At 51.4% G+C, this 26637-nt stretch overlaps 2 protein-coding genes across 3 annotated transcripts in view; both read right to left on the reverse strand.

Annotated features, from left to right (window-relative positions):
• The window catches only part of LOC127576083 (F-box/WD repeat-containing protein 7-like), a 160614-nt gene extending 149885 nt beyond the window's left edge, over positions 1–10729 (reverse strand). Inside the window, exons 1-2 of the mRNA XM_052026459.1 lie at positions 10004–10729; positions 7333–7485 (exon numbers count right to left, since the gene is read on the reverse strand). Coding sequence (XP_051882419.1) covers positions 7333–7485; positions 10004–10114 — 264 coding nt within the window. The 5' untranslated portion in view covers positions 10115–10729. The remainder of the gene's footprint in view (positions 1–7332; positions 7486–10003) is intronic.
• A 3168-nt stretch (positions 10730–13897) lies between these two features.
• On the reverse strand, positions 13898–26050 carry rrp8 (ribosomal RNA processing 8). Of its 2 annotated transcripts, none has more exons than XM_052026469.1 (7): positions 25992–26050; positions 25140–25246; positions 21006–21823; positions 20310–20439; positions 17997–18103; positions 17725–17821; positions 13898–16366 (listed from the first exon to the last, which is right to left on the reverse strand). In XM_052026469.1, exons 2-7 carry the CDS (start codon positions 25236–25238, stop codon positions 16253–16255), a joined length of 1365 nt encoding a protein of 454 aa, XP_051882429.1. In that variant the 5' UTR covers positions 25239–25246; positions 25992–26050; the 3' UTR covers positions 13898–16252. The 2 variants fall into 2 exon arrangements, with proteins under 2 accessions (XP_051882429.1, XP_051882430.1); XM_052026470.1 differs by having other exon boundaries at positions 25985–26023.
• Between the last annotated feature and the right edge of the window lie 587 nt (positions 26051–26637).

Raw genomic sequence — 26637 nt, forward strand, 5'->3', positions numbered from 1 at the left:
CAAGAGGACATAGGTTTAAGGTGCTGGGGAGTAGATATAGAGGAGATGTCAGGGGTAAGTTTTTTTTACTCAGAGAGTGGTGAGTGCGTGGAATGGGCTACATGGAGCTGAGAGAAATAGAGGGCTATGGGTAAGCCTAGTAATTTCTAGGGTAAGGACATGTTCGGCACAGCTTTGTGGGCTGAAGGGCCTGAATTGTGCTATAGTTTTTCTATGTCTATGTACAGGTTAGGAAGTTGTGGGCATGCTTTGCTGGTGCCAGAAGCATGGTGACACTTGTGGGCTGCCCCCAGAACACCACACAAAAAGATATATTTCACTGTGTGTTTTGATGTACATGTGACTAATAAAGAGATCTGATCTTATCCAAGTAATAAACTAGCCTCTCTAACCTCTCCCTATAACTCAGACTCCAGAGTCCTGGCAACATTCTTGCAAATCTTCTTCGCACTCTTTCCAGCTTAATGACATCCTTCCTATTACAGCGCAACCTGACAAATGACTAAAGTGAGAAAGTAAAGAAAGCACAGGAGGTAAGGAGGCTTCAACATTAGATATAAAGAGTAATAAATCATCAGCATATAGAGAAACTTTGTGGTTAGTACCTTTTCTGGAGATACCAAGGATATCTCTAGATTCTCAGAGAGAAATAGCTAAAGGTTCTAAGGCCAAATCAAAGAGCAAAGGGCTCAAAGGACATCCCTTTGGTTCCACATTGAAGTTTAAAAGATTTAGAATTTTGAAAATTAGTAAGAACTCAAGCAGATGGGGATAAAGTTATTTAATCCACTGGATAAAATCAGGCCCAAAATTAAATTTCTCTAAGGTTTTAAATAAGTAATTCCATTCAATCCTATCAAAGGCCTTCTCAGCATCTAGAGATATCACACATTCCGATATCACAACTTTTTCCTCTGAATAACTTAGTACCAGTTGATATTAACATTCCTTTTAAAATTGTAAGGAATCATTTTACCTATCTGGGGGTGTCAATTACTGAAAATTATAAGCATTTATTTAAAGAAAATTTTTTCACCTTGCTGCACTATGTGAAAAGGGTTTTTATCAAGTTGGTCTCCCCTTTCTATATCATTGATTGACCAAATTAATGAATATTTTACCTAAATTTATCTCTCTATTTCAGGCTTTACCTGTTTTTATTCCTAAATCTTTCTTTGACTCTTGAGTCAATTATTTCTTCCTATATATGGAATAATAAACATCCTAGACTAAATAAAGTTCACCTTCAGGTGGTTAAAAAAAAATGGAAGTTTATCCTTACCTAATTTTAGATCTTATTACTGGGCAGTCAATATACAAAATCTTACGTTTTGGTTACATTACATTAATCAAGAAGCTCGTCCAGTATGGGTCTCTTTGGACATTAATTCTGTTAAAAAAAATTTCTATCATCTCTTTGCTTGGTTCTTCACTGCCAATATCATTAAATAAACTAACAGATTACAGCGCAACCAAAACTGTACATAATACTCCAGGTGCGGCCTCACCATCATCTTGTACAACTGCAACACAACGTCCCAACTCCTGTACTCAATGCCATGACTGAAGGCCAGCATGCCAAACACCTTCTTCAGCACCATCTACCTGTGATGCCACTTTCAGGGAAGTACGTACTTGTGTTAGGGAACCATGTGGTTTATTTATTAGATCGTTTTCTGTGGTAGAGAATTCCATAGGTTCATTCTCTGGGAGAAGAAAATTCTCGTCTCAGTCTTAAATGGCTTACCCATATCCTCATACTGCAACCCCAAGTGCTTGCCTCCCCAGCCATCAGGGAACCTTCCTGCATCAAATCTGTCTAGTCCTGTTAGAATGGATAGGGAAGGTTTAGAGGGATACAAGCCAAATGTAGGCAAATGGGATTAGCTCAGAAGGCACCTTGGTTGGGCCAAAGAGCCTATTTCCATCCTAGACAAGCCCATGACACTAATTTTTGCAGGCCTTTACGAGATCCATTCTCAATCTCCTAACCTTTGATAAATACAAGCCAAATTGGCTCAATCTCTCCTCATACATCTGTCCTGCCATTCCAGGAATCCCTCAGCATCAGTGAAATATGGTTGTACAATTTGCATTTTTGAGACTTTGTTGTGTGCAAACTGACTGCTCTATTGTACATCCTATATTACAACAGTGACCATACTTCAACAAGTACTTCAGTATCTGAAAGGCACTTTGGAGTTTCTTCAGCTTTTTGCAGATACAAAATAAATGATGCTCTCTTCAATAAAATAGTCTAATAAACTATTGTCAAAACTATTGACAGAAACCATGCCACGCAGAGCTTGTGTATCAATATCAAATGTGACCCAAAGCTTATGCACCACTATTTTCAACAAGCATCCATGTTGGACAGTGGAATGGAACTATGGAATTGGCACAGAGGAAAACACAGGTAGCACACGCTGGGCTGCACCATCACACACCTTTGGGGGCCTGCCCCCTTAGAACATAGAAAAACTACAGCACAATTCAGGCCCTTCGGCCCACAAAGCTGTACCGAACATGTCCCTACCCTAGAAATTACTAAGCTTACCGATAGCCCTCTATTTTTCTCAGCTCCATGTACCTATCTAACAGTCTCTTGAAAGATCCTATCGTATCAGCCTCCACCACCGTTTCCGGCAGTCCATTCCGCGCACTCACCACTCTGAGTAAAAAACTTACCCCTGACGTCTCTTCTATATTTACTCCCCAGCACCTTAAACCTATGTCCTCTTGTGGCCACCAATTGAGCCCTGGGGAAAAGCCTCTGACTATCTACCCTATCAATACCTCTCATCATCTTATACACCTCAATCAGCTCCCCCCTCATCCCCCATCTCTCCAAAGAGAAGAGGCTGAGTTCCCTCAACCTGCTTTCATAAGGCAGGCTCCACATTCCAGGCAGCATCCTTGTAAATCTCCTCTGCACCCTCTCTATGGCTTCCACATCCTTCCTGTAGTGAGGTGATCAGAACTGAGCACAGTACTCCCAAGTGGGGTCTGACCAGAGAGCTATTGACCCATAGAACCATACAGCACAAAACAGGCCCTTCGGCCCACCATGTTGTGCCGTCCATCAAATCACCCTCACACTATTTAACCCTTTCCTCCCGCATATCCCTCTACCTCACATTTCTCCATATGCCTATCCAACAAACTCTTGAACCTGTCCAATGTATCTGCCTCCACCACCACCCCAGGCAGTGCATTCCATGCACCAACCACTCTCTGGGTGAAAAACCTCCCCCTGACATCTCCCCTGAACCTCCCACCCATAACCTTAAAGCCATGCCCTCTCGTCTTGAGCATTGGTGCCCTGGAAAGGAGGCGCTGGCTGTCTACTCTATCTATTCCTCTCAATATTTTATATACCTCTGTCATGTCTCCTCTCATCCTCCTCCTTTCCAGTGAATAAAGCCCTAGCACCTTAAACCTTTCCTCATATTCCATATGCTCTAATTCCATATGCACCCTCTCCAACGCCTCCACATCCTTCCTATAATGCGGCGACCAGAACTGAACACAGTACTCTAAATGTGGTCTAACTAGAGTTTTGTAAAGCTGCATCATCACCTCGCAGCTCTTAAAACTCAATCCCACGACTTATGAAAGCCAACATCCCATAGGCCTTCTTAACTGCTCTATCTACCTGTGAGGCAACTTTCAGTGAACAGTGACTATGAACCCCCAGATCCCTCTGCTCCTCTACACTGCCAAGTACCTTGCCGTTTACCCTGTACTCTGCCCTGAAGTTTGTCCTTCCAAAGTGTACCACCTCACACTTCTCCGGATTGAACTCCATCTGCCACTTGTCAGCCCGGCTCTGCATCCTATCAATATCCCTCTGTAAGCTCCGACAGCCCTCCACACTATCCACAACACCGCCTATCTTAGTGTCGTCCGCAAACTTACTAACCCAGCCTTCCACCCCCTCATCTAAGTCATCTATAAATATCACAAAAAGTAGAGGTCCCAGAACCAATCCCTGCGGGACACCACTAGTCACTGCCCTCCAATCCGAGGGCACTCCTTCCACCACAACCCTCTGCTTTCTACAGGCAAGCCAATTCCTAATCCACACAGCCAAGCTTCCCTGGATCCCTTGGCCTCTGACCTTCTGAAGAAGCCCACCATGAGGAACCTTATCAAACGCCTTACTAAAATCCATATAGACCACATCCACCGCACTACCCTCATCAATCTTCCTCCTCACCTCCTCAAAGAACTCTATCAGGCTCTATCACAAAGCCATGCTGGCTGTCCCTCATCAGTCCATGATTCTCCAGGTGTTCATAGATCCTATCCCTTAGGATCCTTTCTAACAGCTTACCCACCACAGACGTGAGACTCACTGGTCTGTAATTCCCTGGACTATCCCTACTACCTTTTTTGAATAAGGGGACAACATTCGCCACCCTCCAATCCTCCGGCACCATCCACATGGACAACAAGGACTCAAAGATCCTTACCAGCGGTTCAACAATCTCCTCCCTCGCCTCTCGAAGCAGCCTGGGGAAAATCCTGTCAGGCCCCGGAGATTTATCTGTCTTGATATTATTTAACAACTTCAACACATCCTCTCTCTTGATATTTACAACGGAGAACATTACCCTACCAGCACTCCCTTCCGTGTCATCAAGACCCCTCTCCTTGGTGAATACTGAAGAGAAGTATTCATTGAGAACTTCTCCCACTTCCGCCGCCTCCAGGCACATTCTCCCACCTTTGTCTTTAATCGGACCTACCTTTACCCTAGCCATCCTCCTACCCTTCACGTACGTGAAAAAGGCCTTGGGATTTTCCTTAACCCTACTAGCCAACGCCTTTTCATGTCCCCTTCTAGCTCTCCTCAGCCCTTTCTTAAGTTCCTTCCTCGCTACTCTATATTCCTCACGGGCCCTGTCTGAACCTTGCTGCTTATACATTATGTATGCTACCTTCTTCTTCCTAACTAGTCGTTCCACCTCTCTCATCACCCACGGTTCCTTCACCCTGCCATTCCTTCTCTGCCTCACCGGGACATATTTATCCCTAACATCCTGCCCAAGATCCCTGAACATCGACCACATCTCCATGGTACATTTCCCTTCAAAAAGGACATCCCACTTTACACTCCCAAGTTCTCTCCTTATAGCCTCATAGTTCGCCCTTCCCCAATTAAATATCTTCTTGTCCTCTCTGCACCTGTCCCTGTCCATGACAATTTTAAAGGTTATGGAGCAATGGTCACTGTCCCCCAAATGCACACCCACCAATAGATCCTTCACCTGTCCCGGTTCATTTCCTAAAACTAGATCTAACATGGCATTCCCTCTAGTCGGCCTGTCGACATACTGCGTCAGGAATCCCTCCTGGACACATTTAACAAATTCCATCCCATCTAAACCTTTGGCACTAAGCAGGTTCCAGTCTATATTTGGGAAGTTGAAGTCTCCCATTATAACAACCCTGTTATTTTTGCTTCTCTCCAAACGCTGCCTGCCAATCTGCTCCTCTATATCTCTACTGCTACCGGGGGGCCTATAGAATACTCCTAGTAGAGTAACTGCTCCTTTCTTGTTCCTTACTTCCACCCATATGGACTCTAGAGATGATCCTTCTACAACATCCATCCTTTCCACAGCCGTAACAGTGTCCCTGACCAGTATCGCTACCCCTCCTTCTCCTCCCTTCCCTATCCCTCTTAAAACACCGAAAACCAGGAATATTCAATAACCACTCCTGCCCTGACGTCAGCCACGTCTCAGTAATAGCCACAATATCATAGTCCCCCATACTTATTCAAGCCCTCAGTTCATCTCCCTTATTCCTGACATTTCTTGCATTTAAGTAAACACACTTCAGTCCATCTACCTTACTACTTTTATAGCCTGTATTCTGCTTCTCCTTCCCCAAAGCCTCTCTGCCTGTTTGATCTAACTTTTCCCCATCCCCTTCTTCCTCTGACCTACTCCTCCGGTTCCCTTCCCCCTCACAAACTAGTTTAAACCCTCCTGAACCACCCTAGCAAACCTAGCCGCAAGGATATTGGCCCCCTTCTGGTTCGGTTGTAACCCGTCCTCTCTGTACAGGTCCCACCTTCCCGAGAAGAGATCCCAATGATCCAGAAATCTAAAACCCTCCCTCCTGCACCAACTTCTCAGCGACGCATTTATCTGCCACCTCCTCCTGTTCCTGCCTTCACTATCGCGTGGCACCGGCAGCAATCCCGAGATTGCTACCCTTGAGGTCCTGTTCCTCAGTCTATATAGCTGCAACAATACTTCTCGGCTCCTAAATTCTATTCCCCGATTGATGAAGGACAATACACCATATGCCTTCTTAACCACAGAGTCAACCTGTGCAGCTGCTTTGAACGTCCTATGGACTCGGACCCCAAGATCCCTCTGATCTTCCACGCTGCCAAGAGTCCTACCATTAATACTATATTCCGCCAACATACTTGACCTACCAAAATGAACACTTATCTGGGTTGAACTGCATCTGCCACTTCTCAGCCCAAATCTGCATCCTATCTATGTCCCGCTGTAACCTCTGACAGCCCTCCAAACTATCCACAACACCCCCAACCTTCGTGTCATCCACAAACTTACTAACCCACCCCTCCACTTCCTCATCCAGGTTGTTTATAAAAAAAATCACAAAGAGCACGGGTCCCAGGACAGATCCCTGAGGTACACCACTGGTCACCGACCTCCACTCAGAATACGACCCTTCAACAATCTATCCAACTATCCAAGGTTCCCACTTCTGATCCTATTCTGCTTCCAGAATCAATTTTTGCAGTAAAAATAGCAGACTCTTGACCAGATCAGATCAAACAAAATCAACACCAAACCAAGTAAGGCGATATTAGGACAGGCAGGGAGAAAGCCAATAGGTTTTAAAGAGCATTTTAAGAAAAGATTGCTTAATCTGGAGCCAAGGACCGACTGACATGTCAGAGGCTAAAATTAGGGCTGCAGAGATCAGGAAAGATTATAGAAATAGAGGAAGATACCAATGGAGCAAGGCTCAAGAGACTTTACGAATTTTAGTCTTGAAGATACCCGAAATGGTCATCTTAACAGAGCACCTAAGCACTTTAATAATAACTGTTGCTACAGTAAAGATTTTATACATCATAGAAATGAGTAATAAAGCAGGCTATTGCTGTCCATAGATTTAAGGTTATTCCCTGTTCCTGGCCCAATGTTACCAGCTATTCACATACAGACAGGCACTCTTGCTCAAATTATCTTCTTTCCCTTCCCACATACAGTCCTGCAGACACCATAGAAAGCAGTGAAACCTTAGCCTCTGTACAGATTGCAGACATTAACTTACACTACTGGAGCTGCTGGACAAGCCTTCCATGCTCGTCTCTGTGTTCAGTTTATTCTTTTGGCAGAACAGGAGGTTACCATTCCTTTCCAGAAAGTGGCACGTGATGCCTTTGATGTCCAGAAGATCATCCAGCGAAGAAAAACCTTTCAATTCCTTTTTTTTTGGGGGGGGGGGGGGGGGGGAGAGAAAGAGGGCAAGTGGAGAGATGGAAGAGAGGGTTAAAAAGTTGAAGGAAAAAAAACAAAGCAAGTCTGAGTGCACTCAGTGATATTTTGTGCCCAACCTCATTTCTGATGCCACAGTATTTGTTCAAATGACCCTCACTTGTTTCTACAACCTGCTCACGGGAAGAAATTTAAAAACGCCATTGAGTGCAGAGGCACAAAAGAAAAAACAGAGGAAGTAGGCCATTGGTCCCTTCCAGCCTGCTCCACCATTTAGTATGATCACGGCTGATCCTCAATCTCAATACCACATTCCCACTCTCTCCACATAACGCATCTCAACATCCATATATCTACTTCATAAATAAAAAATCAGCAACATGGCCCCCACAGCCCTCTGTGGGAAAGAATTCCACACGTTTGCCATCCTCCGAGTGTCTCCTCATCCCAGTCCCAAATCTCTTGTTTTGTAACCCCAGACTCCAACACCTTATTCTAGACACCATATTCTCGCGGAGGCATCCTCCTCACATCCAGTCTCTCTAGCCCTGTCAGAGCTTTGCAAGATCTTGTTCTTTTAAACTCCAGTGAATACAAACCTAATTCATTCTCATTCAGTAGTCACGCCATCCTAGGGGTCAGCCTGGTGAATCTTTATAGACCACTCCCACTACAGCAAGATTATCCTTTCTTAGGTAAGGAACCAAAACTGTACACAAAATGCCAGATGTCATTTCATCGATGCACTATAGAACTGTAGCAAGACTGTAGAACCTTTCTCCTGTCTCAAATCTTCCTGCTATGATGTCCAACATACTATTTGCCAGTGATGTGTAATATTTAGTTTACACAAGCCTCATGGTCAATCACCTGCATACAGTAACCCATGGAGGAAACCCACAGTCCAACATGCTCCACTCTTCACTTAAAGCAAATCTGGTCACAGAGGCATAGAACAGTACAGCATAGCAACAGGCCCTTCAGCCCATCATGTCTGCACTGTCCACGATGCCAATCTAAACTAATTCCATCTGCCTGTACATGGTTATATCCATTCCTAGCCTGTTCATGTGACCGTCTAAATGCCTCTTAAATGTTGCTGTCATATCTGCTTCCACCACTTCCCCTGGCAGTGCATTCCAGGCACCCACCACTGTGTTTAAAAAACTAACCCCATGCATTTCCTTTAAACTTTCCCCCTCTCACCTTGAAGCTATGCCCTACAGCATTTGACATTTCCACCTTGGGTAAAAGATGCCATCTGCCATTTCTCAGCTCATGTTTCCAACTGGTCTATATCTTGCTGAATCCTTTAACAACCTTCCTCACCATCCAAAACTCCAACTTTTGCGTTATCTGCAAACTTACTAAATCAGACTACCTACATTTTCATCCACACCATTAATATACATCACAAACAAAAGAGGTCCCAGCACCAACCCTCGAGGAACAGCACTGGTCACAGACCTCCAGTCAGGAGAACACCCCTCCACCACTATCCTCTATCTTCTACAAAGAAACCAATTTTGCTTCCAATTTATCATGAATTCAATGTGCCTTAATCTTCTGGATTAGCCTACCACGAGGGACCTTATCAAATGCTTTACTAAAGTCCACTGAGGCAGCATCCACTGCCCTACCCTTATCATAGAAAACCACATTGTGGTTATGATGGGTGAAAAGAATATCCAAGGACAATATTCTGTCAGAGCCCAGGCCAGGGGCAGTTACTGTGAGAAAAAGGACAGTCCCAACACCACCGCACACAGGCAGGCTGTTCACACCAATTTCCCACATCAAAAAGGGAGCAGAGCCAATGAACACACAAACAACCGACTTTTAGACATAGAACAGGGAATTGGAGTCAGGCCCCCAAATCCACTCTCTGCATCCAGCACCACCCAGTGCCCCTCCCAACCCTCGCTGACCCCCATCCTTCTCACCAATGCACCACCTGCCCACCGTGCCCCACCACCTGCACCAGCTACATCCTCACACGCCCTGCGTTTTACCCCGTTTCCCACCTCTGCCCAAACCCGCCTCCAACCTCCCCGTCCCCTTCCTACCCGCAAACTCCAACCAAACCCCAAACCACCCCCCCAAACCACCACTCTGCTCTACCTACCCCATCACCTCCCTACCCACAGACCCCCACCAAATCCCAAACCCACCCCCCCTCCCCCACCAAACCCCACACCCACCCCCCCTCCCCACCAAACCCCACACCCGCCCCCCCTCCCCACCAAACCCGCCCCCCCACCCCCGCCAAACCCCAAACCCGCCCCCCTCCAAACCCGCCCTCCCTCCCCCACCAAACCCTCCCCCCCTCCCCCACCACACCCCAAACCCGCCCCCCCTCCCCCACCAAACCCCAAACCCGCCCCCCCTCCCCCACCAAACCCCAAACCCGCCCCCCGTTCTCCCTCCCCCCCCCCCATCCGCTCCCTTCCGCCAAAACCAGTCCCGGACGCCACGACCCTCCGCGGACTCCCCCCGCCACCCCTCACCTCTCTCCGCCTCACGATGGCCCTCGCCCGCTTCCTGCCGATGCCGAACAGCGCCGTGGCCAGCTCCTCGGCGCTCGCCCGGTTCACGTCCACCTTCTCCAGCGGCTCCATGGCGCAGGCCGCGAGGCCTCGGCCTCTCACTCAGCCGGGCCTCGCCGCCAACCGGGGGGCGGGGGCGATGGGGAAAGCAGCGGGCCGTACGGCGCTGAGCCCGCGGTCCGAGCGGCGGCCGGAGCCCGGCGTCCCCGCGATCCCGCACCAAAACTTTCCTCAGAAAAATCCGCGGCAGAAACCGGCAGAAAAACAAACGGACAACCCGCCACTTCCGCTCACCGCCCGGCCGCCCGCTCACCCTCTCCGCACCACTATTGGCCGAGATTGCTGTCAATCATAACATCCATGGTGTTCACTGGATAAAGCAAACGTCGCTCAAAGAGATACCTATATTGATTGGCTCATTATTACGCCCACACCTAAACATAATTAGCCCATCAGCGCCCTCAATGCCGAATGCCGTGAATTCTGTTGGTTAAGAGGGTAATCACTCAGAGCTGCCCCTCACGCTCAGTGGCCAATTGAACCGTCAATCAATCGGACAATAGCGGGGACCCGCCTCCCATTCGCGGATCGCGAACAACCCACGCTCCGGATTGACAATACGTCCCGCCTACGCCAGCGTGGGTGGGGCTGTCACATGATTTCATTTCACTTGAATTTATTCATCAAAATCAGAATCCACCTGACGAGCGAACTCGGGGGGGAAGCGGCCGCGGCCCGAACGAGCACGCTGCCGCCTCACCCGGCCAGCAGCCAATCCGGCAGCACCACTCACCCTGCCCACCGTCCATTGGTGAAAGCTTCTGTCAATCACTAGGCTGCTCCGTCATTGGATCACGAGACTTTAGGCAAGACCAGAGCGTGGCACATCATGTGACCGGGGAGCGGCCGGGTCGCGCAGGCGCACCTGCTCCTCGGCGCCAACTGCTCCCTCTGCCGTCGGCGCCCCGTATTGTCAGGAACATCAGGTGCAGGGGAGACCACTCGGCCCCTCTTGCTCTGCCATTAATGTGACTGATGATATCACCTTGGCCTCAGCACCACCTTCCCGCCCTCTCCCTACCCCTCCAATACCTTGTACTTCAACCGCATGGCTCCACCTTGGATCTATTTAATGACCCATCTCCAAAGTTTCCTGGGGATAAAGGATGACAAAAATTCAGGATTCTCTTCCGTGGGAATTAGAGGAACATCGCAGATGGCTGCAGGCACATGAAGGTTGATGAAGCACCAGGGCCTGACTTAGTGCATCCCAGGACTTCTAGGAGGCCGAGGAACAATGTTATCAAGGTTTATAAAATCATGAGGGCCACAGATAAGGTGGACATTCACAGTCTTTTCCCCAGGGTAGGGGAGTCTAAAACTGGAGGACACAGGTTTCAGGTGAGAGATTTCAAGGGGACCTGAGGGGCAGATTTTTCACACAGAGGGTGGAGGGTGTGTGAAACGAGCTGCCAGAGGAAGTGGGAGAGGTGGGAACATTTACAATGTTTAAAAGATATTTGGACAGGTCCGTGGATCGGAGAGGTTTAGAGGGAGATGGGCCAAACACACAAAAACTGCTGGAGGAACTCAGGTCAGGCAGCATCTATGGAGAGAAATAAACAGTCGATGTTTCGGGCCGAGACCCTTCATCAGGACTGGAAAGGAAGAGGGCAGAAATCAGAATGGGCTGGGGGAGGAGCACACGCAGGCAGGTGAGAGGCGAGTCTGAGGGAGGAGGGGAGATGTAAGGAGGTGATAAGTAGAAGAAGCAAAGGGCTGGAGGAGGAGGAATCTGGTCGGAGAGGGCAGTGGACAATGAAGGGAAGGAGGTGGGGAAGGGGCAGGTCAGGGGAAGGGGAAGAAGGGGGAGGGGCTACAGTAATGAAGGAAGATGGGGGGGGAGGAAAGGGAAGAGAAAGGGTAGAAGAGATGCGGGGTTTCCGGAAGTTGTAGACACCAAGGCGGAATATGAGGTGTTTCTCCTCCAACCTCCGTCTGGCCTCAACGTGGCAGTAGAGGAGGCCGTGGATAGACATGTCAGTGCGGGAGTGGGGTGTGGAATTGAAGTGGGTGGCCACCGGGAGGTCCTGACTGTTGTGACAGGCGGAGCGAAGGTGCTCAACGAAGCGGTCACCCGATCTGCATCGGGTCTCACCGACGTACAGGAGGCTGCACCGGATTCAGTAAATGACACCCTCAGACTCACAGGTGAAGCTGCCTCTCACCTGGAGAGACTGTCTGGGGCCCTGAATGGTGGTGGTGGTGTTGAGGGAGGAGGTGTAGGGACAGGTGTAGCACTTGGTGCACTTGCAGGGAATAGTGTGGGGGGTGGGGGTCATCTGTGGGGAGGGACAAGGGAATTGGGGAGAGGGGAGGGGAAGATGTGCCTGGTGGTGGGATCCCATTGGAGGTGGCGGAAGTTGTGGAGAATGATGTGTTGGATGCAGAGGCTGGTGGGGACAAGGGGAACCCTGTCCCTGCTGTGGGGGGGGACGGGGTGAGGCAGACGTGTGGGGAGTGGAGGAGATGCGGGCGAGGGCAGAGTTGATGGTGGTGGAAGGGAAACCCCGGTTACTGAAAAAGGACATCTCAGATGTCCTGGACTGGAACGCCTCATCACAGGAACAGATGCGGCGGAGGAACTGGGAGAAGGGGATGGCTCTCTGTCTCCATCTCCGGAGACAGATTAGTCACCAACAGTTTGTACAAACCCGCTGACTCCCACAGTTACTTTGACAACATCTCTTCCCACCCTATCACTTGCAAGGATGCCATCCCCTTCTCCCAGTTCCTCCGCCGCATCTGTTCCTGTGATGAGGCGTTCCAGTCCAGGACATCTGAGATGTCCCTTTTCAGTAACTGGGGTTTCCCTCCCACCACCATCAATGCTGCCCTTACCCATATCTCCTCCACTTCCCACACGTCTGCCTCACCCCCCCCCCCCCCCACAGCAGGGACAGGGTTCCCCTTGTCCTCATCTACCACCCCACGAGCCTCCACATCTAGGTGTGTGTTGCTCCAGATTCCAGCATCTGCAGAATCTCTTGTTTCATGGGCAAATGGGCATCTTGGTCAGCATGCACGAGTTGGGCCGAAGGGCCTGTGCCCATGCTGTGTGACTCTGAGTCTAGCTGAGTGGAGGGGGAAGTGGGAGGGGTTGTTTACTGAGATGACTGGGATTAGTGTACGGGTGCTGATAGTCAGTGTGGGCACAGGGGTTTACTCCCGAGCTGTTTGTCTTAATGACTCCAAAAGATTCCTCGTCCAAAGGCTTTAAGGTGGCAGCACAGTTGGATATGGTGGTGAAGAAGGTATTCAGAATACTTACTGTTATTGGCCGGGGCTCAGACATTAACAGCAGGGAAGTTATGGTACAAACTGAACAGCCAGAGCTGGAGAACTGTGTCCAGTTTTGGTCACCACTGTGGGGAGTCCGTGGAGAGTCTGGGTTTACACTCCTCGAGGCTGAGGTGGGAGCTGATACAGGTACACAACATGAGAACACTCCACTCTCCTGTTTGATTGAAGATCCAACATTTGAGTCCTGGGTGGACAAAGCAGCCACTAGATTGGCTCCCTTCCACCTCCCAGAACACTGACACTGTCCACCACAGCCACAGTGTACCACCTATAAAATGCGCTCACCTCAGCTGACGGGGCAGCTCCAGCACCCACCACCTTCAGGAGCACCACCACCTGCAGGTTCCCCTCCAACTCACACACACCACCCTGACTGGAAAATACAATGAATGGCCCTGCATTGTGGCCATCCACGTTATGGGTAATCACCTTACACAATTCACAAACCACTACCAAAAATTTGCAATGTGGAATAAAATTCGCTCTCTCAGAATTTATGTGAAAAAGAAATCCATACAAAATTTATTTTTTTTAAACTGCGAAAAACAAGCTGCTGGAGGAACTCAGCGGTCAGGCAGCATCTGTTGAGGGAAATGGACAGTCGACACTTCAGATTGAGACCCTTCATCACAGCTCAAAACGTGGACAATTCCCTCGCCCTCCACAGATGCTGCCCGACCGACAGTTCCTACAGCAGCTCACACTCTGCTCCGGATTCTGGCATCCGTACTCTCTTTTCTCTCCTCTTTTTCAGCTCACAATTCTTGATGACTGCCTAAATGATGCAGCTTCGCGTTATGGAAGATGGTGATACGGACAGATTTCTCGGAACACAAGCCCTGTGCCCCCGTAACACAGAGTTGCCTGTACACAGTTTCATCATCTAAACCCTGGAAGCCCCTCCCCAACAGCACTGTGGGACCACCGTCAACAGGACTGCAGCGGTTCAAGGGGCAGCTCACCCCCACCTTCTCAGTGGCAGTCAGGGACGGTGATAAACACAGGGCTTGCTGGGGATGCCTACATCCTGTACAATGAATAAATAAAATGGAACATTTACCTCAAGGTCAAGGACGACACCAGGGTTTTGTCAGAACGTTCAGTCTAGCTCCAGGTCTGAAGGACTTGCCACATGACAAGGTTGGAGCGACTGATTACTCCAGACAGGGCACAGCAAAACATTTGATACATGTGTTGAAGACATGAAATTATTCAATAAAGAAGAGTGCCCTCCCAGTGGGAGTCGGGATAATATTTAGAGGGCACATTTATACTTCGAGTGCCACGCAGAGCTGGCATAGGGAGTACTTTTGTTTCTGCAGCATTGCTGTGTTCTGGGCTCGGTACCTGAAAGGCAGAGGTAGCAGATTCAACAGGAACCTGCCAAGGAGATTAATACCAGACAAGGAGAAATTGTGCAGGGCAATGGGGAAGGGGGAATCATTGAGTGTCTCTCCAAGAAGCAGCAGAGGCAGAGTGGGCCAAATGGCCTCCTCTGGGCAGCAGCAGGTGAGGTTTTACCAAGGTTCGTTTGGATCACTGGTTGAAGACAATGGAGTTGCAGAGAGATGGAAACAGCTGATTTTTTTGGGGGGGAGAGAACACATGAATGACTTGAGGGGCACACCTCAGGATGGAGAAGTCTCTGGTTCCCAGCCATCTCCACTTTCAGAAACAAAACAGAGACCAATTCCAGGGAGGCAGAAGGCAGAGAGACCTCCTCCCTCTCTAGCCGCTGTACTCACATGTTCCTCTGGGAACTGTCCACACAAGGAGTTCAGTGATCTCACAGACTGAGTAACTGGTCTGCTTCACATTCTCAGGATCACAGTCATTATGGCACAGGGGATATTTGGCCCTTCCAGCCCCTGCTGACTCTCTGTGGAGCAACCCAGTCAATGCCCTTCCACCACTCTATGCCCTTAGCCCCAAGACTGCAAACATTCCATCCACAATTCCATTCTTGGAGCACTACAAACCACACAACACTGTCTTGGAAATATTTCACTGGATTTAAATGCTGGAACTCCCTCCCCCAATAGTGCCGTGACAGCACCTTCACCACACGGACTGCAGCTGCTCAAAGGACCTTGCCAAGGGCAATCAGGGATGGGTGTTGTTCTGCCAGTGGTGCCCCGCCAGGGGTGCCCTGGTCCTGGAAAACGAATAACTTTCACTGTAAGTTCCAAAGGAATGTCATTCCTGCAGTGTACTGCAGTACAGCGCTGAAACATGCGGTGGTTGGAACTCTTGTCCCCTCCCCTGCACCAGACGGACACAAGTCGGAGGGCCAATGATGTCCTCCTACATCTCCTGCATTAGCTGTTTGTCATTCAGTTTTAGCCACCACCAAGACCGTGATTGTCAAACAAAATCAACAGGAATTTGTGCTGGGAACCACTCACAGATGGTGTCCTGGAGAGAGAGAGGCACATCAGTGCCAGTCCAGAGCCCGTGTTGGGGTTCATCCTGCGGACTCACGTGTGTGGAGTTGGAAAGGGATCAAACGCATCTCTTCAACCACTGGGGACATGAAGAATACAAAGTGTCATAATCGTTCGTGACTGCAGGGATTCACTGAGTGAGGAGTCCCCTATCACAGCCTCATCACTGACTAACCGTGAGTGAGTCCCCTGTCACAGCCTCACACACTGACTGAACTCCTCCATCAGGCAGAACATAAGAGAGTCACAGGGCACAAAGCATCTCAGATGAGATTTCATTTTCCAGTCTGGTTTTCACGTGACCTGAGTTCACGACAAGACCCTCACTCTCTCTCAGCCGCTCTGAGAATTAGCCCCAGTTTGGAACTCCTGCCTCTGATGGTCCTTGGCTCATTCACATAGGTCAACGCTTTTTGTACAGGCAAGGCTTCAGCTCCAGCTGAGGGAGTTTACTCCTCTCCCTGGGCAACCCAGTCTTCCCAAAATCAAACATGTAGAAGTAGCCGTTCTCTGTGTCCTGCAAGAGAGAGGAAGTTGTACACCTGAGCACACATCGCATCGACATTGGTCAGTCCACTCATAGAACATAGACCAGTACGGCACAGTACAGGCCCTTCGGCCCACCATGTTGTGCCGACTTATATAAACCTACTCCATGATCAATCTAACCCTTCCCTCCAACACAGCCCATAACCCTCCATTTTTCTTTCATCCATGTGCCTATCTAAGAGTCTTTTAAATGTCCCTGTTGTATCAGCCTCTACCACCACCCCTGGCAGTGCGTTCCAGGCACCCACCACTCTGTGTGTAAAGAACCTACCTCTGGCATCTCCCCTGAATGTTCTTCACTCACCTTAAATGGATGCCCTCTGCTATTGGCCATTGCCGCCCTGGGGAAAAGTTGCTGGCCGTCCACTCCATCTATGCCCCACATGATCTTATACACCTCGCCGCTCACCCTCCTTCGCTCCAAAGAGAGAAGCCCCAGCTCGCTCAACCTTTCCTCGTAAGACCTGTTCTCTAATCCAGGCAGCATCCTGGTAAATCTCCTCTGCACCCTCTCTAAAGCTTCCACATCCTTCCTATAATGAGGCGACCAGAACTGAACACAATACTCCAATTGTGTTCTAACCGGAGTTTTATAGAGCTGTAACATCACCTCACGGCTCTTGAACTCAATCCCTTGACTACTGAAGGCCAACACACCATACACCTTCTTAACAACCCTACCAACTTGTGCAGCAACTTTGAGGGATCTATGGACTTGGAGCCCAAGATCCCTCTGTTCCTCCACACTGCTAAGAATCCTGCCATTAGCCTTGTATTCTGCCTTCAAGTTTGATCTTCCAAAGTGGATCACTTCACACTTCTTGAGACCGAACTCCATCTGCCACTTCTCCGCCCAGCTCTGCATCCTGGCCATATCCTTTGTAATTTACGACAACCTTCTACACTATCCACAACACCTCCAACCTTTGTGTCATCTGCAAATTTACTAACCCACCCTTCCACATCCTCATCCAAGTCATTTATAAAAATCACAAAGAGCAGGGGTCCCAGAACAGATCCCTGTGGAACACCACTGGTCACTGACCTCCAGGCAGAATATTCTCCATCTACCACCACCCTCTGTCTTCTGTGGGCGAGCCAAGTCCGAATCCACACAGCCAAGTCTCCATGGATCCCATAACTCATGACTTTCTGGATGAGCCTTCCATGGGGAACCTTGTCAACTGCCTTACAGAAGTCCATATACACCACACCCACTGCCCTACCTTCATCAACTCCCGGAACATCACCCAGCCCAAGATTTCCCTTCACATTTCCCTCTCCCCAGATGCACAGGCTAAACCATTTGGCAATTTACAACACTACCTTTGAAAGCAGCTTAAATCCAAGGGCTCCCAGGATGCCGATGAAACGCCGAACATCTTCAAACCTGCTGGCCACTTCAGCGATCTTCAAAATTCCCCTGGCAAACATCAACAGACAAGAGGCATTGTCACTGCCAAGATCACTGAGGCACCGTCACCCAGGCAGCACCACCAGCTCTCCCCACCGGAGTCAAACTTGGTCTCGCTCCAGGGCCACACTCCATGTCCAGTCACACCAGCCCCACCCATTAACAGTGCAGAAACATCTCTCACCCAACTCTGAGGACACGGTTGGCTTCCATCAGAAAATCCACAAGGTTGGTGCCCATCAGTGAGAGACAGAAGACCACAATGTCAACTGATTCATCAGAGAGAGGAACCTAGAGGGACACAAAAGAACAGCAGCAAAATGACAACGGTTCCTTCAAATCTCAGTCCCCACCGTGAATTAACGGTCCCAAGACAGGGGATGAATAGGGGTCTGAGTGTGTGCGCGCGCTTGCGCGTGTCTGTGTGCACACGTGTGTGTGTGTGCATGTCTGTGTGTGTGCATGCGAGTGTGAGAGTGTGTGCGTGCGTCTGCGCGCGTCTGTGTGTGCATGCGTGAGTGCGTGCATCTGTGCGTGCGAGTGAGTGTGTGTGCATGCGTCTGTGTGCGCGCATGAGTGTGAGTGAGTGTGTGTGTGAGTGTGAGTGAGTGTGTGTGCACGTGCCTGTGTGTGCACGCGAGTGTGTGCGTGTGTGCATGTGTGTGTGTGAGTGAATGAGTGCACATGTGCGCAGGGGATCCGTTACGTCACGTCAATATTCACGAGGGGGATGGAGAGTCGGGAGGTGGAAGCTGAGAGTCTGGAACATGTGTGTCTGACGCACAAATCCCCAGGGCGATGGAAGAGGGAAGTCTGGCTGATCCTTCCTCATTTATTCTCAGCTCTTCTGGTTCTGTTGTTGCAACATAAACGGACAGGTCAACACCTGGAGACACCGTTCACAACTCCTAACCTGCTCCCACAGTCTCGTCCTCCTGTCAGTTTATTTTGTCCCATCTCCATGGTTTTCATTTTCAAATCCTTTTATTGTTTTGGAGGGTGTCTGTACTTCCACCACCCACCCAGCTACCTGCTTCCTTCGACTGTGTGTTCCAGAGATCAACAGAGACACGCCTTGCCCAATGCATTGTAACTTTGACCCATTATACACAGCCCGTATTTAAACTGCCTTTCTGCACTGGAAGCAGGTACAAAGGGAGCTGGTCCAGAAGAACTCGACCGCCCTCCCGATCCACTCGCTCAGTGGCAGGATCCGTTATGATGAATGGCCCCCATTCTTGGATCCAAATCTTACTGAAAAGAGCAAACTCCACAATTCAATCACATCCACCATCCAAACTCACTTCACATCCATCCTGCTTTTGCCGAAACCGCCAATCCCTCAAAGACCAAAGCACAAATTTGCACCCCTTCTCCGTGTCCACATCTGGACAAAACTTAATGTTTTTCTGAAATTGGAGCCACACCCAAACTGCTCAACTTCCTGATACATTTACAACTTTGTGCTCGTCATCAACTTCAACAGAGAACCTAAGTTTGTACCTTTGTTCTTGAACAGCTGCCGGAGAGAGCTGTGCTGGCGCTGATGCCTGTGACTCTCTCCAGCAGGTGTCCCTGGTACACACTGTGTTTGCTAAGAAACTGCCCGGCTGACTCCGTCAGTCTCACACCCAGCAGCTGAACAAGACGATCAGTTTGAGAGCTCCAAACAGAAACTCTTGCCCCGGTCCATCCTCTCGAGGTTCTGACGGATCAGTGGAGGAACAAGGATTTGGTACTGGCTTGGAGTTACAGAAGTTATACCTCTGATCCTGTGTGGTTGCGAAGGCAAAGTCTGCCGCGACCTTCACCTTCCCACTGTACAACAGGTGATTAAATAAAAACCTTGCTCACTTTCCTTCACTGGAAATGTGATCCGTGCACCTTGAACACTCAAATACCTCTAACTCTACGTGTTGAAGCAACACCTTCCATTGAACTCCCCCCTTTCCCTCCAACAAAACAATCAAATCTTCTCCTCCAAACGTTTTCACTGAGGTGCAGCGGGTACAGCCGCTGCCTCTCCGCTCCAGGGTCCCGGGTTCAATGCCAACCTCCAGTGCTGCCTGTGCAGAGTTTGCACATTCTCCCTGTGACCCCATGGGTTTCCCCCAGGTGTTCTAGTTCCCTCCCACATCCCAATGACGTGCGGGTCGGTGGGGTAAACGGCCGCTGTAAATTGCCCCCAGTGTGTGGGTGAGGGGTAGAATCTGGGGGGAGCATGGGGACAACGAAATGGGAGCAGTATCGGATCATGGGGGGTGGTGGGGGGGTGGGGAGGTGGTCAGGCCCAGCTCCACCTGCATCTCCCGGGGAGGGGGGTGCCAGGCCCGGTACGCCTGTACCCCACGGGGAGGGGGGTCAGGCCCGGGTCCGCCTGTACCTCACGGGGAGGTCGGTCAGGCCTGGGCACAGTGTGATCCCAGTGTGAAGGGGTTGTCGGCCAGGGGCACACTCGAGTCCAAGGCACGGTGTACTGTCAGCCAGCTGTACCTACCTTCGCCATGTCACACACGGTCACATGCTCACTCAATGCCACCAGGTCAAACGAGTGCACCTTGTTGCCCACACTCCGAGCGATCTTACAGTCTCCACAGCCGAAGTCAGCTACAACAGCAGAGCGCGGCCTGTGGGAACCATTGAGAGGGAGAGGTCAGGGGGCAGAGGGACTGGCCCTTCATTACTGACAGCCCCAGCTGTCCACCAGTGACCCTGGGGTACCACTACCTGGTCAGGACACACTCCACCACCAGAGAGCACGGCCGTATGTGGATCCCAGGGGACTGGCCCTGCTCATTTACCATTTACCTTCTCCCTCCACCCCCCCCCCCCCCAAACCCACCACGTACCTCACCCTCTCACAACACTGCCCCCCCTCTCCCCATCCCCTCTCCTTTTCTCCCCTCCCCCAATCTCTCTCCCCCTTTCTCCCTCCCTCCCAACCTCCTCCTCTCTCTCCCCCAACTTTTCCCTCCTGCTCCCCCGCTCCCCGGTCTCTCTCCCCCACTCCCCCCCTCCCCTGCTCCCTGGTCTTTCTTCCCCACTTCCCCCCTTCCCCCCCCCCGCTCCCTGGTCTCTCTCCCCCACCTCCCCCCCCCCCCCCCGCTCCCTGGTCCCTCCCCCCCGGCTGCCCTGCTCCCTGGTCTCTCTCCCCCACGTCCCCCCCACCGGCTGCCCTGCTCCCCGGACGCACCTGTTACGGAGGTATCGGATGATGCAGTCCACGGGGTTCTGGGGCCAGTGCTGCAGCTGTGCATTGAAGCCCTGATGGTACAGCCGGAAGGCGCTGGCGTCCTGTGCGAACAGCTTCCTGGCCGCCGCACTGCTCGACGTGTACAGCTGCTCGTTGATGAAGCGGAAGCGCGCGGACTTCAGCCGTTCCTGCATCTTGGTCCGGAGCGCGGTGGAGCGGTCTGAGGACTGGGGCAGCGTGGAGAGCACGGCAGGCTCCTCCACACCCACCGCCTCTTCCGCCGGCCCCTTCCGCCGAGTCTCCTTCCCTGGGGATCTGGGGATGACAGCAACACTGCCCCCCTCTTGTACTGTGTCTGTGCTGTCGCACTCCCCCTGGGCCGGGCGCACGTCCACCGGGCGGAACTTGTTCTTGTTCCTCTGTTTGTTTTTCCTCCTGTTCCTCCACTGTTTCCGGGTGAGCGTTCCTGCTCCCGTGCTTCCTGCCAGGCTGCGGGAGGCTTCACCCACCCGGGCACCCCCCAGCCCATCCCCGCCGGCTGCCCGTCTCCGCTCCTCCTCCTCTGGCCCTGGTTTGGCCGGCTCTTCCAGCCCAGTCTCCGGCCCCCGCGCGCGCGGCTCGCCTGACCACCCGGACTCTCCGCCTCTGCCCTCCTTTCCTCGGTTGCTGCGATTCCTCTTCCTGCCCCCGGTTTTCCTTGCTGTGCCGTGCTCGAGGTCGGCCTCTGCGTCTGCCGGGCTCCCCTCAGGTGCCCCCGCTGCCCTCAGCATCTTCAGCGTTTCCAGAAGCTTCTGCTTCTTCCTCTTGCTCTGGGTGTTCTAGAAACAACAGAGGGGTGTCAGTGCAGCAGCAAGCCGATTCCTGCCGGAACTGCAGCTGGACGGGATAGATCCCAGGATACTACAGGAACCATAACTCCTTGACCTTTACCACAGCCTTGGAGAGGGATAGGAGCAGACCATATGGGAAAGTATTTAACTGGGGGAGGGGGAATTCTGATGCTATTAAGCAGGAACTTGGGAGCGTAAATTGTGAACAGATGTTCTTGGGCGGAAATGTGGAGGTTGTTTAGGGAATACTTGCATGGATATTGAGGCAGGGTAAGGATGGGAGAGTGAAGGAACCATGGTTGACGTGAGACGTAGAATATCTTGTCAAGAGGAAGAAAGAAGCTTACCTAAGGTTTAGAAAGCAAGGATCAGACAGGGCTCTGGAGAGTTACCAGGTACCCAGGAGGGAGCTGAAGAATGGACTTATCAGAGCTAGAAGGGGGCATGAGAAGGTCTGGTGAGTAGGATTAAGGAAAACCCCAAGGTGTTCTACACATATGTGAAGAACAGGAGGATGACTGGAGTGAGGGTAGGACCGATCAGGGATAAAAGGGGAAACATGTGCCTGGAGTCGGAAGAGGTAGGGGAGGTCCTTAATGAATACTTTGCTTCGGTATTCACCAGTGAGAGAGACCCTGACGTTTGTGAGGATGGTGTACGACAGGCTGATATGCTAGGGCATGTCGACGTGAGGAAAGAGGATGTGCTGGAACTATTGAAAAACATTAGGATAGATAAGTCACCGGGGCCGGATGGGATATATCCAAGATCATTATGGGAAGCGAGGGAAGAGATTGCTGCACCTTTGGCGATGATCTTTGCGTCCTCACTGGCCACAGGAGTAGTGCCAGATGATTGGAGGGTGGCAAATGTTCCTTTGTTCAAGAAAGCAAGTAGGGATAACCCTGGGAATTACAGACCAGTGAGTCTTACTTCAGTGGTGGGCAAATTACTGGAGAAGATTCTCAGAGACAGGATTTATGGGCATTTGGAGAAGCATAGGCTGATTAGGGACAGTCAGCACAGCTTTGTGAGGGGCAGGTCGTGCCTCACGAGCCTGATTGAATTCTTTGAGGATGTGACAAAGCACATTGATGAAGGTAGAGCAGTAGATGTGGTGTACGTGGATGTTAGGAAGGCATTTGATAAGGTTCCTCATGGAAGGGTCATTCAGAAAGTCAGGAGGCATGGGATCCAAGGAAACTTGGCTGTGTGGATTCAGAATTGGCTCGCCCACAGAAGACAGAGGGTGGTTGTAGATGGAGCGTATTCTGCCTGGAGGTCGGTGATCAGCGGTGTTCCGCAGGGATCTGTTCTGGGACCCCTGCTCTTTGTGATTTTTATAAATGACTTGGATGAGGGTGTGGAAGGGTGGGTTAGTAAGTTTGCTGATGACACAAAGATTGGTGATGTTGTGGATAGTGTAGAAGGTTGCTGTAGGTTACAACAGGACATTGATAGGATGACCTGGGCTGAGAAGTGGCAGACGGAGTTCAACCTGGATAAGTGTGAAGTGATTCACACTGGAAGATCAAATTTGAAGCAGAATACAGGGTTAATGGCAGGACTCTGTGCAGTGTGGAGGAACAGAGGGATCTTGGGGTCCACGTCCATAGATCCCTCAAGGTTGCTGCACAGATTGATAGGGTTGTTAAGAAGCTGTATGATGTGTTGGCCTTCATTAGTCAGAGTATTGAGTTCAAGAGCTGCGAGGTGATGTTGCAGCTCTATAGAACTCTGGTTAGACCACACTTGGAAGTAGTGTGTTCAGTTCTGGTTGCCTCATTATAGGAAGGATGTGAAAGCTCCAGAGAGGGTGGGGAGGAGATTTACCAGGATGTTGCCTGGATTGGAGAGCATGTCTTATGAGGAAAAGTTGAACAAGCTGGGGCTTTTCTCTTTGGAGGGGAGGAGGGTGAGGGGTGACCTGATAGAGATGCACAAGATGATAAGAGACATAGATCAAATGGACAGTCAGAGACTTTTTCCCAGGGCGACAATGGCTAACACTGGGGAGGGGGGGAATAATTTTAAGGTGATTGGAGGAAGGTATGAGGGGGATGTCAGGGGTAAGTTTTTTTTTACAGAGAGAGTGGTGGGTGTGTGGAACGCACTGGAGGGAGGGAGACAAGGGGGGCAGACGGGGGAGGGAGACTTTGATGTTCCAGTGCTGCCCAACACAAGGTTTGAGGCCTCGTTTCTTAGGTGTGCTGAACTGACCCCCACCCCCCCCCGCCCCCCCCAGGAAAGGCCTGTATCCAGGAAAATTCCTCGTGTCAGGGGAAATCCCTTCCCAGAGCAAGTCCCCTGGCAGAGCACAAGGGTGTGCACAGGGTAGCATGTGACACTGCATGATAAGGTGCAACATTAATGGGGAGAGATCAGATGAACAGATCACACCCACTCCAGAGCATCAATGCAGAAGGAGACCATTCGGCCCGTTGTGGCCATACTGGCCAAGTATGTGGTAGGGACAGGACTGGAAAGGCAGGGACATTGGCTTTGACAAGGGCAGGTCCTGTCTGACCAACCTGTTTGATTGTTTTTAGGAGACAAGGTGTATTGATGAGGGCGGGGCAGTAGATGTGCATTACATGGACTCCAGTAAATCCTTTGACACCGTCGCACATGGGAGATTGATCCAACAGGTTAGGATCCACAGGATCCAGGGTAAGTTGGCAAACTGGCTTGGCAACAGGAGACAGAGGGTGATGGTATTGGGTTGACGTCTGTGACCAGTGGTGTGTCGCAGTGCTGGGACCTTTGCTGATGACACATACGTGAACAATGTGGATGTGGATGTAGGAGCCACGGTCAGTAAGTTCACAGATGACACGAAGATTGGTGGAGCTGTTGACAGTGTGGAGGGTGGTCGTAGACTACAGGGAGATATCGATGTACTGGTGAAATGGGCTGAGAAACGGCAGATGGAGTTTAATCCTGTTCAGTGTGAGGTGATGCATTTTAAGAGTACTCGTGACTCCAGCACCACATCTCCCAATAACCACTGGGCTGGTCCAGCACCCAAGCCCCACCGTGAGTCCCACACCGGCTTCACAGTCACATCCACCGGACGCATCTTCTTGACCAAGAGTCTGAGTAAAGTGGGAGACTGCAGTCTTCAGCCACGTTCCAACATTTGTTGTTCCAGTGTAACCCAGCCCTTAGAACCTGTGTCTTGGCTAGAAAGGAGAGCATTCCACGTACCTGTTTTGCACATTGACCTGTCCTGCTACCTTTCGGGACCCGTGGACGGACAGTCCAAGGTCTCCCCCCTCCCTTCCTCTGCCACCTCCCCACTCACCCAGTTACTGAGGCAGTGCAAGGACGCCTGCTTGGGAAAGACGGCGTCAGTCAGGGTCCTGGCCTCCGCGTCATCGTTCCAGTCCTGCTCCTCAAACATGCCCACACCTGGAACACAACAAACCAGGGGAGGCCATTCAGCCCTCAATGTCGTGGCTGATCCTTGATCCCAGCACGACCCCCACATCCCTCCATTCCCTGAACGTCCAGAAACCTCCCGGTTGTCCTGAGGAGAACACTCCGAGGATTCGTCACCCCCACAGGGAAGGGACGTCTCCACAGTTCAGTCCTCAGCGGCTGCTCCCCCTCACTGACAGAGTGACCCGCGGTCCCGGACCCCTCCCTGGGGAAACTCTGCGCCCAGAGTCCTGCAACACTGTCGAGGCCTCAACCGTTCCTCATGGGGCAGAACTGGACAGCAACCCCTCCCCCAACCCCCCTTCACCCACCCAACACCCTCCCAACCCCACCCCCCCTCACCCCACCCCCACCCATCCAACACCCCTCTCACCCACCACTCAACACCCTCCCAACCCCGTCCCCAACCCCCCTCACCCACCCAACACCCCACCCCCCTTCACCCCCTAACCCCCACCCACCCCCTTACCCCCCTAACCCCCACCCAACACCCCACCCTCCCAACCCCACCCACCCACCCAACACCCCACCCACCCACCCAACACCCCACCCCCCTCACCCCCTAACCCCCACCCAACACCCCACCCCTCACCCCACCCCCCTCACCTCGCCCCCACCCACCCCTCCCCCACCCACCCAACACCCCACCCCCTCAACACCCCACCCCCTCACCCCTCACCCCTCCACCCCTCACCCCTCACCCCTCACCCCTCACCCCCTCCGCTCCGCTCCGGCCTCAGGTGTCGGCAATCCGCACACCGGAAGCAGCGTGGAGTCCGGGTCACCGCCGCGCCCACAGCGCCACCGCCGTACGGGAGGTCCCGCAGCCGCCGCCCACAGCGCCACCGCCGTACGGGAGGTCCCGCAGCACCAGAGGCTCAGGAGCCAGGGATGAGGGAAATTCCCTGTTGACCAAATGTCAGGACAATATGAGCAGCTGGGCTGCCCTCCCAGTGTCTTCAGCCGCCCGCTGTAGGTGATCCAGGTCTCAGGATGACGTCAAAGGGCAGGGGCCACTGCGGCCTGGGCAACTCTGAGGTTCTTGCCAGATTTGGGTTTTGATCTTGATCCAGGAGCTTGTGGAGAAACGCAAGGTGTTCCCAGACCGGACACTCCATCGTTACTCAGGGAAAAGAAAGGGAGCTGGACGCTGGAGCGGGGGCTCAGCTACTGACCGACAGTCACAGGGTATGTGGGGCTTTCAGTGACGGTCAACACAATTACCCACAGCCCCACCCACCACTGGACGGAGCACCCCAACCACCAACACCTTCACTCCATCCCATTCCAGCCGACCCGGTCCAGCCTCGCCGCCATTGTTGACCAACGAGAAGTAGCAAAGGCCATTTGCAGATAATAGA

The sequence above is a fragment of the Pristis pectinata genome, chromosome 11 (assembly GCF_009764475.1).
Source record: "Pristis pectinata isolate sPriPec2 chromosome 11, sPriPec2.1.pri, whole genome shotgun sequence".
Lineage (NCBI taxonomy): Eukaryota > Metazoa > Chordata > Chondrichthyes > Rhinopristiformes > Pristidae > Pristis > Pristis pectinata.